At 40.6% G+C, this 15,626-nt stretch overlaps 1 protein-coding gene across 11 annotated transcripts in view; it reads left to right on the top strand.

The window, feature by feature from the left end:
- The first annotated feature begins 9 nt into the window (after positions 1 to 9).
- SUSD1 (sushi domain containing 1) overlaps positions 10 to 15,626 on the top strand; it is a 53,918-nt gene continuing 38,301 nt past the window's right edge. For 9 of the 11 annotated variants that reach the window (XR_003252805.1, XR_003252806.1, XR_003252804.1 and 6 more), the window contains exons 1-7: positions 10 to 99; positions 2,224 to 2,355; positions 3,571 to 3,726; positions 4,406 to 4,558; positions 5,887 to 6,063; positions 10,325 to 10,504; positions 12,859 to 13,038. Coding sequence is in view for 7 of the 11 variants with exons in the window: in XM_026061566.1 (XP_025917351.1) it covers positions 21 to 99; positions 2,224 to 2,355; positions 3,571 to 3,726; positions 4,406 to 4,558; positions 5,887 to 6,063; positions 10,325 to 10,504; positions 12,859 to 13,038 (1,057 nt within the window). In the remaining 4 variants the exon portion in view is untranslated. The remainder of the gene's footprint in view (positions 100 to 2,223; positions 2,356 to 3,570; positions 3,727 to 4,405; positions 4,559 to 5,886; positions 6,064 to 10,324; positions 10,505 to 12,858; positions 13,039 to 15,626) is intronic. The other 2 variants (XM_026061562.1, XM_026061564.1) reach the window with 2 other exon arrangements.

Genomic DNA, 15,626 nt, shown 5'->3' with positions numbered 1-15,626 from the left:
GATGCGGCGGCGGCGGCGACATGAGCGCGGGGGGCGCCCGGGGGCCGCTGCTGCTGCTGCTGCTGCTGCTGGCGCTGCTCTGCGCCGGGCAGCCGCGGGGTAAGTGCGGGCCGCGGGCCCGGGCGGCGCCCGCTCCCCTGCATGCCTGCCTCCCTGCCTCCCTCTCTCTCTCCCTGCCTGCCTCCCTCCCCCGCCACCTGCCTCCCTCCCCACCTCCCTGCCTGCCTGCCTGCCTCCCTGCCTGCCCCCCTGCCCCCTGCCTCCCCACCCGTGCCCAGGTGCCAGCCCAGCAGGCCCCATGTTGGGCTGGTGGCCGCCGAGGCACCTGCAGGAGCGGCCAGGGCTCCCAGCCTGGCAGGGCCCGCGCAACGGAGCGGGGCGGGGATGGGGTGGTGGCAAGGGGCACCCTGTGCCCTTCGGCTGGCCCCCACATGCTTTGGGTTGCCCCTGTCCCCCTGGGGTTGCCCCTGCTCCTGCTGGTTTGCTCCCACACAGTTTGGGTGGCCCCTGTGCCCCTCTTTGGGCTGCCTCCGCTCCCTCTGGATCGTCCCTCTCCCTTTGGGTTGCCCACACACCATTTGGGTTGCCCACACACCATTTGGTTGCGCCTGTGCCCCCACACCGTTTGGGTTGCCCCCCTGCTCCCCCTGGGGTTGCCCCCCACCCTTTGGGCTGCCCCGCGCACTCGGTTGGTGTTGGTGTGCTGGCCCGTGCCGCTTTCTCGCCCTCCGTGGGAATTGCGTATCGCTTCTCATGGMGTTCACGAGATCTGGTCGATAGGGTTGAAATCGTTGAGATGACTTTAGTGCAGCTGCGAGAATTTGGGCGTTAGCAAGTGGAAATAAGTCACAAAACATCATCTGCGATAGTAGGGGGACATGCACAGTTTTATATCCTGTAGCGGCAATCTGGGGCAGGCGCTCCCAATTCTTATCAGAAGATTGAAGTATCATGAGCTACTTCTTACTATGGCTGTTTTTAATTTAATTTTCTAGTCCGTGTTGACTACCACTTCATGCTAATAGGTTTCTGTTTTCTGTTCTCCTTGGGGAGCACGCACAAAAAAAGTTTGTAAATGCATAGCGAATTAGTAGGAATATATGATGCTTCCTGTGTGTCTTAAACTCAGAAATGCACTGGGAGTAAAAAATAAAATACTGTGCACCTGGAAAGGCTTTTTTTTTTTTTTTTTTTTTGGCAATCTGATAAATTTGTGTGTGTAAAAAAGCTGCCTAGAGTCTTCAGCTGCCCTCTTCTTCAAGTCGTGTTTACATATTTCAAAACAGTGTACAGACACGTGAAGAAAACCTTGTAAGGGCTATTATGTACACAATAAGATTTGTATTTAATAAGAACTGTACCATCCTTATCAGTCTATGTGTCTTGGAAAAATAAAAAATTCCATTCTTGTTATGTCTAGCACCTTGAGACATAATCAGCTAGTGCAGGATTAAGTAGTTATTTTTAAAAAATGTAAAAAGGGTGTAAGCATACACGTGCTTTGTCTATTCAAGCTGTCCATTCTGAGGTTTATCATTGGAAAGCTGTTGCATGTGTAAAGATAATGAAAAGAGCTTACGAAAAACAGAGAGAAATTCACAAAATACGCCAAAAGTATGATTACAAATAAGGGAACGAGTTCATATTTAATTCTAGTTTCATATACATTTGTCATACTTTCAAATTATAATAAATTAGGTTGTGTGTCATATGCTCCTCTACTACTGCTAAGATAAATTCATTTTAAAAACAGCTTTATTACAAGCCATTTTCATCCTGGCAGCATTCTCAACATCATTTTTGTGAATAGCTTTTATACTAAATGGTTACATATTGAGCACGTAAGATACAAATTGACCAAGGGAAAGAAAGTGCGTATGGAGAAAAGATTAATAATATTGGGTAGCTATTTATTATATAGGTCATGTATGCCTTGCCAACTGCTGTCATGAAAAGCTGGTTTATTTGTTATCAAATAATAGGTGGATGGAGAAAACTGCCCAGTGTAGTTATTTTCCTTAATCCTTTCTTCTTTCTCTCTGTTTTCTAAGTTTAGTCCTTGAGTACTATGGCTGTGGTTTTCCTTCTGGTTTGAAAATGAGGTGGGAGGAGGTGTGATTTTATTCTTTGGGTTTAATCTGAATTTTACCTCCACTCTAAGCTCTGTGCTAGTTCCTTATACCAGACCAATTTTTTTAAAGTAATTGTGTCCTTGTGTTAAAGCAGTTGTGAAGAGATCAGTTCCAGATGTCTGTGCTACTTGCCACATTCATGCTACTTGTCATCAAATAGAAGGAAAAAGTGTCTGTATTTGTAACTATGGATTTGTGGGGAATGGAAGAACACATTGTCAAGGTAGGCTACCTCTTTGTACAATGGCAAGAAACTGTACATTCCTAAAATGTCTTCTCTTGGGTAATATCACTGAGTTACACAAARCAGAATAAGAGCTTTGTCATTTCCTGACAGTATTTCCAAAACCTAGAATACGTATGGATTGCTTTTCATTTCTTTTAATGGCTAGCTGGGGGCCGTACTTTACTTGTATTTAGTGTAAGTATTGTTTTGTACTTAGTTGTTTAAGTATTTTATTCAATTTCTATCGTATAATGAAAGACTGTAAATTCATTTTGTCTTAGAGAATGTAAGGCTTTATCAAATGTTTGCTTTCAAAATATAATGTATTGGAGTGGCTTGTTTTATTTTTTTATTCCATCTTAAAAAAATTTTCTTACATATGATAGGGTTCACTTTATTGTTCTTTTTTACCTATGCATTGTTGAACTGAGAACTACACAATAAAACTAACAATTAAACTTAGCTGTCTTCACTATTTTTTCCAGATTACTGAGTAATTTAAAATTAGTGTCAGAAATTGAAAGTCTGTTCTTAATAACAGTGTGCATGTTTACACAGATTTGTCACATGCAAATAGATATTTGTTATATGAAAAGTATTGTTCAGCATTGTTGTTTATTGTAGCTGTCTTTTTAATACTGTCTTATACATGACAGATCAATGTGTGAGTCAAAGGATGAAGTCAAATGCTATGTCTAAGTGGATGTAATAGCTTACCCCTGCTTAAAGGGGAAGGGCCCCCGCCTCTGATCTCTTCCTCTTCATCTCTTCTCCTCCCTTCCACAAGCTCTGGCACTCACTGAACCCTGCCCAGAGCTCAGTAATCATCTCATTTTTATGGGCAAAGGCAAGTTAGGTGGTTTGCCAGGTTAATTCCCTGTCAGTTGAGCAAGCTGAATAAGACAAGCACAAGCTCCATCGAGTGCTACGGCCAGGGCACACTGGAAGGAGGAGCAGTAGAGGGGAGCGGGTCCTTCCGATTTCAACAGCTCTTAGAGCAGCCCAAGCTGTGTCATGAAGCACTGTTCACAGTCTCATCCAGGGACAACAACCTCTATTGGTCTAAATGCTCCAGCTTTCAAGCAGTGTTTACGGCCCAAATAACTTAGGGAAACAAACGGTAACGGGAAGTCTTGTTACTCAAGAATGAGTGAGGAGGAGAGGGTATTTTACATTTTTAATCTCTCTGATGTGTTTTGAATATRCTGACAGACAAAGACGAATGCCAGATTGGAGCCACCAAGATCTGCGGGAACCATACCCTGTGTCATAACACACATGGAAGTTTTTACTGCGTTTGCCTTGATGGATATCGTGCCTCTAACAACAACAAGACGTTTATTCCCAATGATGGAACGAACTGTACAGGTAGATGTCACGAGGAGTCTTGACAGCCAGGAATCCAGAACTTCATTTTCTACTGCACCAGTATTTTTCTGGTTACTGTAGAATTTTCTTTCCAAAACTGTATCACAGCAGTTTCTGCTGTATGCTGCAAACATTTGTTTGACATCTAAGTTCTAACAACTATGAATTAGTTCCATTTTTTAATTCTTTGCTCTTTTATTATGAATTATTGCTTGAATGTAACTTTGTAGCAACAGTCTTTGCAGTAAAAGAAACTAGATTAAGAAAATAAGATTATACTTCTTTTTTCCCCTTGAATGTCATATTTGTGTTCAGTGTGGATATTAGTTCCTTGTCACAATAATTAACTGTTTGTGACTGATTACAATATTTGCAGAGGTGGGATTTTTTTTATGGGATGGTTATAGCAGGAAATAAATTGGAAACTATTTGTCGGGTGAAACAGAAACCAATTTGAAAAGATAGGTACAAAATTCTAAGAATCTCATTCTTCCAGGTGGTTGAACATTGGGTAATGATAACCTCCTTTATTTCCCAGAAGAGCCATCAGGAGCTATACAGAACCATTCAGGCAATCCTTTGTGCATTTTAAGCTGGAGTCCTACATTAACTAATAAAAAGAAAGAAAAAAAAAAAGAAATCTGTTAAGAAATGCATACATTTTGCTCTGAATTTCTAGATATAGATGAATGTGAAGAATCTGGGCTGTGTGGTCACAATGCAAGATGTGTGAATACTGAAGGAAGCTACAAGTGTTACTGCATTGATGGTTATAAATTGGAAAATGGAGAGCAATCTTTTCATCCAGATGGGAACATGGTTTCGTGCAAAGGTGAGAGCCTTTGGATGCTGTTCATGTTGGCTAATAAAATCAGATCTATTGTGATACAGTGGTGCTTGCTCTGACCTAAGTTTGCAAAGCAAAAGTCCTCTGTGTGGACTTTACTTGCTGTATGATTACTCTTTTCTTCTCATGTTCAACATGTTGCAATGATGTCTGGATGGTAGGATCAACACAGGATGTGATTGCTACAGGATCGCAACAGTGGTTTGAGTGTGCAGCATCAGAGAAGTTTAATATGCTGTGAAGGTGATATAATTAGTTTCTGAGAAGAGAGGAAATATGCCCTATTTCACTTGCATAAATAATTATACTGCTTCAAGGGAAGGGAAGAAGGGATAAATAGCTAGTGAGAGAGATCAAGTGAATAAAACAGGCCTGGGGGAGAGGAATAATAAAATAATAATTTAGCCATTTGTTACTGTGCCACCTGCATGAATCAACTGCTCTGTTTATCTTGCCATAAAAAGGAATAAATCTGAATTTGAAATGATTCCTCTTTTCCTCCTCTCCTATTTCTCCAGCATAAGTTTTCGCAGATGCAGAGTGCTAGCAGTGCAGGCTGTAGCTGTCAGCGTGCTCAGTGGACCCASGCCTCCCAGGTGGGAGGAGCTGCTTGGGTTAAACCCATCTCTCTCAATGCCAGATCACTGCAAGAGTTGTCAGTAAAGCTCACTGCCTCCGGTTTTATCAGTTTTTCCAGCTAGAGTGCGCTGCTCCGTTTTGCCAGGGTTGTCAGTACCCTGCCTATCTTACTGACTGCCCCCCTCCACACACTGCGGGAAAGCAGCATATCTGTGCTGAGGAGGCCACCGGTGGAGCCTGACAAGTGAGCCCTGTCCTGTAGCTGGCTGGGAGGAGCGCAGCATTTGTAGGCGACCTGGTTCAGTGAGCTGAAGGAATTGAGGGGCAGACGGTTTGATTTCAGCTTAGCTGCAGCGCTCCACCTTTCCTGCGCACAGGGAAATAGAGCTGCGCACTAGGGCCTGAAATTTTCCTCTGGTGTTGAAGGAAAATTCAGGCATTGCTGTAACAAAACCAGGACATCCAAGGCACCATCACATTCCAGTGTCATGTTTTTGGTGTTGTGAATTGCTACAGCTGAATGGTAATGAAGATGATAAAGACGTGGGCTCATTTGTTGCATCTCTGTGTTCATGAGACTGTGGCCAAGGCAAGTGTTTGGCTTCCCTCAGAGTCACGCAGATAGACATATTTTGTGATGTGACTGTCCAGTCCAGCTCTTCTTAAAGTGGTTATGTGTTCTGTTTTTTGTACCATGAAATCTGTACTTTAAACCCAGGCTTTTCTCTTTGCAGAAATCAGATGTGGCTCCCCTCCTGAGATGAAGCATGGCTACACTGTAGGGAACTACAGCTTGGTACCAGGAAGCGTGGTTCATTATGAATGTGAAGAAGGATTTTACAGCGAAGAGGGAGAGTTTTCCATTTGCACTGCAAATGAAACTTGGGAACCTGCCACTTTAAGCTGTAAAGGTGAAAGGAGTTTCTGTATTTTTAAACCTTTCTTAAATTCTTCATTAAGGGGGTTTATGCATGGGGAAAAATGCATGGTGCAAGGAGGTGCAGGAGGATCAGGTTATGGATCACTTAAACAAACTGGACACACAGAACTGGCCCTGATGAGATACACCCACAAGTGCAGAGGGAACTGGCCAGCGTCACTGCAAGGCCACTGTCAGTCATCTTTGAAAGGTCATGGAGAACAGGAGAGGTGCCTGAAGACTGGAAGAAAGCCAGTGTCACCCCAGTCTTCAAAAAGGGCAAGAAGGAGGACCCAGGGAACTCCAGGCCAGTCAGCCTCACCTCCATCCCTGGAAAGGTGATGGAGCAGCTCATCCTGGAGGCCATCTCCAAGCATGTGGAGGACAAGAAGGTGATCAGGAGTAGTCAGCATGGCTTCACCAAGGGGAAATCATGCTTAACCAATCTGATAGCCTTCTGTGATGGGATGACTGGCTGGGTAGATGAGGGGAGAGCAGTGGATGTTGTCTCCCTTGACTTCAGCAAGGCTTTTGACACTGTCTCCCATAACATCCTCATAGACAAGCTCAGGAAGTGCGGGTTAGATGAGTGGACAGTGAGGTGGATTGAGAACTGGCTGAATGGCAGAGCTCAGAGAGTTGTGATCWGTGGCACAGAGTCTAGTTGGAGGCCTGTAGCTAGTGGTGTCCCCCAGGGGTCAGTACTGGGTCCAGCCCTGTTCAACTTACTCATCAGTGACCTGGATGAAGGGACAGAGTGCACCCTCAGCAAGTTTGCTGATGATACCAAACTGGGAGGAGTGGCTGCTACACCAGAGGGCTGTGCTGCCATTCAGAGAGACCTGGACAGGCTGGAGAGGTGGGCRGAGAGAAACCTCATGAAGTTCAACAAAGGGAAGTGCCAAGTCCTTCACCTAGGGAGGAATAACCCCATGCACCAGTAGAGGCTGGGGGCTGACCTGCTGGAAAGCAGCTCTGCAGAGAAGGACCTGGGAGTGCTGGTGGACAACAACTTGACTGTGAGCCAGCAATGTGTCCTTGTGGCCAAGAAGGCCAATGGTATCCTGGGGTGCRTGAGGAAGAGTGTTGCCAGCAGGTGGAGGGAGGTGATCCTCCCCCTCTCCTCAGCCCTGGTGAGGCCACATCTGGAGTACTGCATCCAGTTCTGGGCTTCCCAGAACAAGAGAGACATGGAGCTACTGGAGCAAGTCTAATGGACTACTAAGGTGATTAAGGGACTGGAGCGTCTGTCATATGAAGAAAGGCTGAGATAGCTGGGACTGTGTAGCCTGGAGAAGAGAAGGCTGAGTGGGGAATCTTATCAATGTGGATAGCTATCTGAAGGGCAGGTATAAAGAGCTTGGGGCCAGACTCTTTTCAGTGGTGCTAGGACGACAGGCAGTGGGCACAAATGGAAACACAGGAATTTCCGTCTGAACGTAAGGAAAAACTTTTTTACAGTGAGGGTAACTGAGCACTGGATCATGTTGTCCAGAGAGGTGGTGGAGTCTCCATCCTTGGAGATATTCAAAAGCTGTCTGGACAAGGTCCTGGGCAACAGGCTCTAGGAGACTCTGCTTGAGCAGGGGGGCTTGGACTAGATGATCTTTAAAGGTCCCTTCCAACCTCAACTGTTCTGTGATTCTCTGAAGTGTGTTTGCGAAAGAAAGTAGGCCAGTTCCTCAATTCAAAGGTATTTCTACAAGTTCTGGCTATTTAAAAAAAAAAAAGAATAAAATGACAGGTTATTCTATGTATTAATGTTTTGCAGATATTTCTAATTTGAAGCTGCTTCAGAGTAACATGCCCTTCAGTACATGAACAATGAATTACCATTTTCTGTCAGGATTTTTTTACAAAACTCTGAGCAGGAACAGGTTTATTTTCTAGTAAATATGTAATAAAATTATGCCACCTCTTGTTCCTAGAATGTCATTTTGGATGCTGGTCCTTTCATTTCTACAAGCAGAGCAATGTGTTCTTGTGTCTGTGAGCTGAGGCTTAGCAAACATTAAATTTCTGAAGTATTTCATGAGAAACACTGAAATATATGACATTATAGGAAAAGACACAGTTTTTCTGGAGCATGTGAGKTTTTTTCCTAAGGTTGACTGCAGTTGCAAAAGAGGCATCATACCGCTCTTCATTGCTAGATAGCCTTCCTGATTTTAACATAATGAAATGCTTTCAGAAGATCTCTGAATACTTCTTGTAAGCATCATTAAAACTTCCACTTGCTTTGGTATTGTAATTACCCATTCTGCAGTATTTTGTGTTCCTGTGAATAGTTAGAAAATCTATATGTTAGTTAAATGACAAAAAATGCTAGTTAACATAAGCTACAATGTATATAACAACAATACAGGGAAGAGGAAGATTGTAGTCCTGAAAATAATGTGTTAATGAAGAGAATCCTTCCCTCAAAATACGAAAAATATTCTTTATTTCTAGTTCTTTCTTGTTTTGTTTTGTTTTTTTGACAGTGGATAGATACCGTGTGTGTGTGTGTGTGTGTGTGTGAGTAAAAATTAGAATAAGGGTGCTAAAGCAAGTGTGGCTGGAAAAGGTGAAGTATTAAACATCACCAGCAAATTCTTAAGGAAGGGACCAGACAATTTACTATGAAATTACTGGCAGTAGTTATTTATAAATAATAAAATACAGTGACATGGAAAATAAGGCAGTTGCAATAACACTTTTCTCCTCAAAATAAATAAAACAAAATGAATTTCAAAACAAAAAGAAAATGCCCAAAGCCTCAAGAGGTCCACTAAAGAAAGCTTGTGGAAGGCACCCCTTGTGAATTCTCAGTATAGTTTTTTAAGTAATATTTTTAGTGAAGTTTTGGCATATGATTTTTTAATTTCCACAATCAAACAATAGGTCAGACTGGAGTTTTGAGCATACCTCTGGTGATTAATTGGAGTAAAGCAACTCAAACCCCAAAAAACAGCTCATGAGGTTGAAATGACAAACTGTTTCCTCTTTTATTGCAAGTTGCTTTTCCTGGATTTCAGTAAAGATTTCTTCTCTTTCTGTAAAACCAGCAAGTCTGAGTAGCCATATCTTCTTAACATTAGGAAGGGAGTTTTTAAAAAATTCTTTAAAATCTCACAATTTCCCTGACGATTATTTTGACTAATCTAGGAATTTCTCCTGGCCAAGTGTAATTCCTTCTCATTCAGGAAAATCAAGAATGCTTTCAAATTAGAATTTGTGTTACTTCCTATGGTAATTTAGAAATTTATTTTATTAATGATTTTATTTATGATGAAACTGACAGATCAAATAAGGTTATGTTTGGTAGGGTATTTGACCTAACATCAAGGTACTGTGAGTGGAACAGGTCCCCTTTTTTCTGATTTAAGTATATGAATGTGGTTGTAGTGTGCCTTCAAAGAATACAGCTTTCCTTGAATGTTAATGAGCAGAATTGTCTTGAGCCAAAATCTCACATAGTTAGTTCTCTGGGAAGAGGTGATGTATGTGGAGAGTTGTAGTTAAATTGTTGAATGTGGGGGGTTTTTTTGTTTTTTTTTTTATCATGCTATTATGAAAGCAGGTAGGTAGATGCTTACTCTAAAAAATGTACATCCTGTCAAACAGACTGTTTTTTGTACTACTACACTTATTTTGCAAATTCTGATTTAGCCTGAAGGCTTTTTGTGTATAAAACAACTTAGTTATTACAGCATGTTTTGAAAAGCATGTAGATTCTTGCTTTAAGAGGAAGGGTTTGTGTTACATGTTGCAACATTTTTTATGGTTTTGCATTTATCTGGTCCCTATGCTTTTTTTTTTTTTTTTTTTTTAAGTTTGATCTCCTGAAGTTAGTTTCTGCTTGTCCGTCTGCTTCTGTCTGACCCTTTCTCTCCCTAAAAGCTTTAGAACCAACTGGCCTTTAAACACTTTAATCGTGTTTGTAAAAGAAGGAGAATCTTGATTGAAACCTGGGACATTTTGAGTATATTAACAAACTAGCTGGTTTGACATGAATTTAGCATACCATAGTGAGGAAAAGGCAGGCAGAACTTACTGTGTTTGGATCTGACCATAGTTCTGGACTAGCCAGAGCACTCTGTCAATCCCACGATGGGAGAGGATACATGGGAGAATTTGATTACCACAGGAGATGGTTAATTGATAATGATGAAAAAAATAGTTTCATGGGAGAGCAACCTTCCTTCCTTCCTTCCTTCCTTCCTTTTGTTGTTTGAATAACAATTTATTTTCCTCTTTCTTCCCCTGTGTAGGTGTGGATTGTGGAGTTCCACCCTCTATCATAAATGCACATCCAGCATCTTTGAGTGGAACCACATATGGAAGTGAAGTTATTTACAATTGTGTTCATGGTTACCTTATTGCAAGTGGCAATCAGACTGCAGTTTGCAATGCCAAAGGACAATGGGATGGTACTGATTTGGTGTGCAAAGGTAAATCACATCTGCCTTCAGATTTATTTAGCATAGGTGTTGTTTCAGGCATCACTATAAATAGCAGTCATGCAGTTTATAAGCTGGAGACACCCTCTTTGGGCATTCAGTTTATGCAGTCTTCTGGCATAGGAAGTCACAAAACAAAAGCCGTAAACTAAACAGTTTTTTATATCCGTTGCTAATGAAGTTGCAGCAGATTCTTAAATGTTAACAGATTCTAGCGATGAAAGGCTACGTCTTCAGCATTTTTTGCATATGAGGCTTTGGGATTTCCATGAGATGGAAGTCCAACCTAAATCGCTGCTTTCTTCTAGCCCAACGCCTACTCTGTGGCTGAAGCCACTACTTAGAAATTGAGCCGTTGTTACTAGGTAACCTTCCCTTGAAATTCCCATATTCAGACTGTTGCTAGTTACTCACATTGATTACTCAAGCAAGCTCTTATTATTTGACACGAATCATAAATCCCTTTTGTTTTTATAATTTGGAAGAATGTAGCCTAACTAGTTCTTTGTTAAGAAGAAACACAAAAACACATAAAAAGAGAATTATATTTTACCTAATAGAATTTCCAGTGGGTTGTTACTCTGAATTCATATTATTAATTAATGTGACCTGAGTCCTTAATCAGCTTTTACATTGGCACAACTTCACTTTTCCATTCCCTGGAGGATTAGTATCTCATCAGCTTGATTCAACAAGGTCAAGCCTTCTGTTCCTTGGTATCAAATTTAGTAATTTTTTGAATGCACTTCGTCAATGTTTCAACCAACCTCTACTTTTAGAAATAAAGGGCTTGCTTAGTTACACAGGAACATAATTCAGCATTTCTGTTTTTTGGTCTTTGATATATTGAAAGGCTGAGGGCAGATAGCTGGAGTTAAGGAGTAGTAATTTTTGTATGCCAGCAAATATTATCCTTCTATAAGTTAAATATATTCTTTGCATGTAAATTTGTTATTCTAAAGAGAAGCTTTTTCTATGTGCTATATGTATATACATGCATGCATACTGATGTTTGAAAAGAAAGGTAATCATTATAGTAGATGTGTTTCCATTGCAAAGTATATGATTAAGTTTTCCTTTAAAGGTGTTATTGTAAATTATAAAATTATGATTCTACATGCTTTATTTTTTACTTCTTTATTTTACTTTTTTTCTGAATGGAATCTCAGAATCATTTAAGATCATTCATTGAACACTTTTAAAAAACACTTCTTTTCTGCATATAAGCTTTAGTGAAGGTAAGGTTCGAATTCTTACATTTTTAGCTTCCTATAAGTGAAGCAATGCAGAAGCTTTAACTGGAGTGTAAGATTCACTGTGGATTTGAGAGGGAATTTTAACCCAAAATATCTTTCAGTTGATTAGATCTTCTCTCTTAATTCTTTCAGTTCCCTAATTTTATTGTGAAGCCCCTGAAAACAACCAAGTAAATGAATAAATTTCAAAGTACATTACCCCAGCTTTCTAATTATGTCTGCTGCAGCCTGAATAACCAATCAGTTCCCCTCCCAGAAGTGCTCTTTCTCCTTGTCTGAAGCAGCTCCTCCTTCTTTCAAAGCTTAAATTAAACCTAGCGGTGATAGAATACAACCCTCTTGATGCTGTTCTTCCATGTCACTCCTTGGACCATGTATCATTTTTCAGATGTTTCTGTGCGTGAAAGTATTATATGAATTGGAGTGCAAAATCCCTCCCCTGTTATCTGGCATAGAGTAATTTCCTATGCCGTTGTCTTGAGTCTCATGCACRCTTTCTTCAGGTGGGCTGCTTCATGGGTTGTAGGGAGGAGAAACTGCCTGCATCTCCCTATCTGAAGGTTCCCTAAATGTGGGGAATCTCTCACTCTCCAGAAAGCTGACTGAAAGTTTCTACAGATTCAGTCCATGTCAGGGAGATGGTGGCTGGCCTCAGTGCCTAGAGGATGACTGTCAACTTTTGTAGGTCAGCCACAAGACTGTGCTAAGCTACATCTCCTGGGGAGATGCTCTGGCCTCTGTTGTTGCTAATGATAGGTGAAATAAAAGAATAAATATCAGCTGGGAGTCAAGTGTTGTGGGAAGGTAAATCCAACTGTTCAAATTTGCTTGTAGATCTTTGTTCTCCACTTCTAAGCAGGACACTCTTATTTTATGAAGCACCTTGAGGGATAAATGCCCCACCCTGTTGGAAACTACAGGAAAGAAATTCCAGGTTCTRAAAGGCTAACCTGACTTTTAGAAGTCATTAGGAAGTGCAGAAAGGTGGAGTGTTGTTTGCTGGGACAATTTTCATCTCCTCTTTAAATCCTGTGACATGCCTTGATTGTTTCCATTTTTAGGTTTATTATCCTGATTTTTCTCTTCCAGAAATAGACTGTGGCAAACCTTTGGTGATTCCACACACAGAAATGGTCTGGGACAACTCTACCACCCTGTGGAGCAGAGTGTACTATCAGTGTAGAGAAGGATATTATTTTCATGGAGACAGGAATTTTTCAGAATGCACAATAGATCAGGAGTGGGAAAATATTACATACRTATGCAAAGGTAAATATTACTGAAGGATTTTTTTTCCCCCCTTAGCTTTAAAAATCCATTGGCTTCAAATGAAATCTGTGGGGCTTCAGATTAGTCTTTCTGATTGGCCTTGCTGTAAAGAAAGTGAAAGAAAACAAATCATTGAATTTTATTCTGGACAGATCTATTCCTTTTGCCTCAAATTGCATGCACTGTCATAAATGAAAAACATAAGTTTATTCATTTTTTTAATCTGAGATTGAAGAAACATCACATTTTGAGAGCCAAAGAACTGGTTTATTCTTTGGCTTATGTGCCAGTAGAATTCACAATGAAGTTTTAATTCAATAGGCTGATTCCAGAGACAGTGGCCTTGCTGTGGCAGAAGTGAGAGTGGGACTTGACCTATGAACTGTGCGCCTTGTGGGTTCACTCAGTAAGGGAAGAGCCCACACAATTTCCAATTCCTATTGTAGTTCATAAAGTTGCAAATGAGTTGCTTATTTTAGAGGTAAAAGGATTGTTTTTTTCCCCTGAGACACAGAGCTCTTGAAAAGAACTTTAGGATTTCCTTCATTAGAGTACTGTTTTGTCTCTGTAGTGGTTTTTAACCTTGATAAACTTCAAAGGGATCATTCTGATTAACTATGTTACATTAACTGGTGTATTAATCCTGAGAAGACTTGCTTGTATATTAACATTAGTTTTGATAATTTTCAGCAACAGATTGTGGCAAAACCCACATACTTCTCACCACAGAGGTGTACTGGAAAAATATTTCTCAAATGGGTCATAATGCATTGCCATAGCCACAAGGGATTCCACAGCCCAAATGGGAGGAACACTTTCTGTTACTCCTTGTAAAAGGATCTGGGAAATAACACATCCAATATGCAAATGTAACAATATGATAAAATCTTTAGCATTTTAATTTGGGGTGTGCTGTTTAATCCAGTTTCAAGTTCCTATTCTGAAGGTAGGGTAAATAGAAGGCAAGAAAGCCCTTTTTAATTTACAGTTTTAGACTATGTAGTAGTACTTTTGGATGGAAATGTCAAGAAAAAGAATGTTAATCATACAACGATTTCTGGTGGATGTTATAGCTAGTGGATGGCAGAACTAGCTAGTCCAGCTGTCCATCTGCTCTAGTTTTTGTTTCAAACAGAAAGGGACTAATGCAACAGGAGTTTCATTGCTGCTCTGGGAACCTGCAACTTTAAAAGACAATGCAGCATCACCAGGCAATCAGATGGCACTTAACAGTACTTTATTATGGGCCTGATACTGTGAAGTCCACTGCTGTGACAATAAGGGCAACGGAATCCAAAACTCTCTTTTGTCTTCTCCCCTAACACCCAAAGTAAAATTTGTTCATGGTTGCCATTCCAGCCTAGACTCAGTTCTCTGAATTTCAATCCAGGAGGATTTACTTCATAAAAGAATGACCCCTGAGAAGGTCTGTAATGAAGATACTGTCATACTGTAGGTTTGGAGACAGGATGTAATGACATCTTAATAATAGCAAAAAATTGGCAGATGTTTTGGACTATAGCTGTTGTGCTCCTCAGTTTTCTTCTGTGCCCTCAGAAAGGGGTGTCATGAGATATCTCTATGACTATTCATCTCTTTTGTTTTTAAGTAGTAATGCTGTCTTTTGCAGGTGATAATGTTCCTCTAGCTTGTAACACCAACACGTTTTCCAGAAGGACTAAAAATGTGCCTTTGACTTCTATCACTTCACAGACCAAATCTGTACACACAGAGTTGGGACTTGATGCCCACCTCTTTGGTCTTGAGCATTCACTGTGGATATAAAACATAGGAAATAAAATAAGCATACAGAAAAACAGTTCTTTTACTTTTTATAGTGCCCATCTAAAAGTGGAACTGCAATTGTTGGAAGTCATAATTCACATTTCATTTAAGCCATCTGCATAGCTTCTGTATTTTTGAGTTGTTTTTGAAGCCAACATTGTTGTAGAGTGTGGAAGTTAATCAGGTGTGTAAGTCTTTGCAATGTCAAGGCTTCAATCCTGAGCACCCTGAAGCTTTACAGGGTCTGAACCTGCAGACTGCATTCACTGTATTACCATGGATTTCAGCAAGAGCTTGGCCAGAGGCAGGAATGTAGACTCTAGCTGTTGGCTCAGAAGGCAAAAAGAAAAGCCCTTCCTCTGGAATGCCCAGGGATATGGATAAGTAGGATGGAAAAACCTGAAAGAAATAGCCTAACTAGTTAAGGCTGATTTGAAAAAAATTATGAATAGGAAATTTTTATGAGAACCCTCAACTATTACATTTTTAACACTCATTGAAGGTCACAAATGACTTTCAAATGAAATGAAAGTTCTGTTTCAGTAATGATGCCTTTCAGATGAATATGATCTTAAGGGTGTGTGCAATTAATCAGTAATTCCCATTAAAATGAGAGAAATTAATGTACCATTCCAGAATAACTTATGAAATGTACAGAACACCATTTTTCTTTTTTCCTGCTGCCTTAAGGGGAAATGAACAGTATGGAATAAAAAACTAATTAGAAGTAAGAGAGAAGTAAAGAAATACCCCTGAGCATGTTCCCTTTGACCAATAATCACTTTTCTTCGTTTCTCAGGCAG

Source organism: Apteryx rowi, unplaced genomic scaffold (assembly GCF_003343035.1).
Source record: "Apteryx rowi isolate R43461 unplaced genomic scaffold, aptRow1 scaffold_182, whole genome shotgun sequence".
Classification (NCBI taxonomy): Eukaryota; Metazoa; Chordata; class Aves; order Apterygiformes; family Apterygidae; genus Apteryx; species Apteryx rowi.
This window is presented reverse-complemented; position numbering and strand designations above follow the sequence as displayed.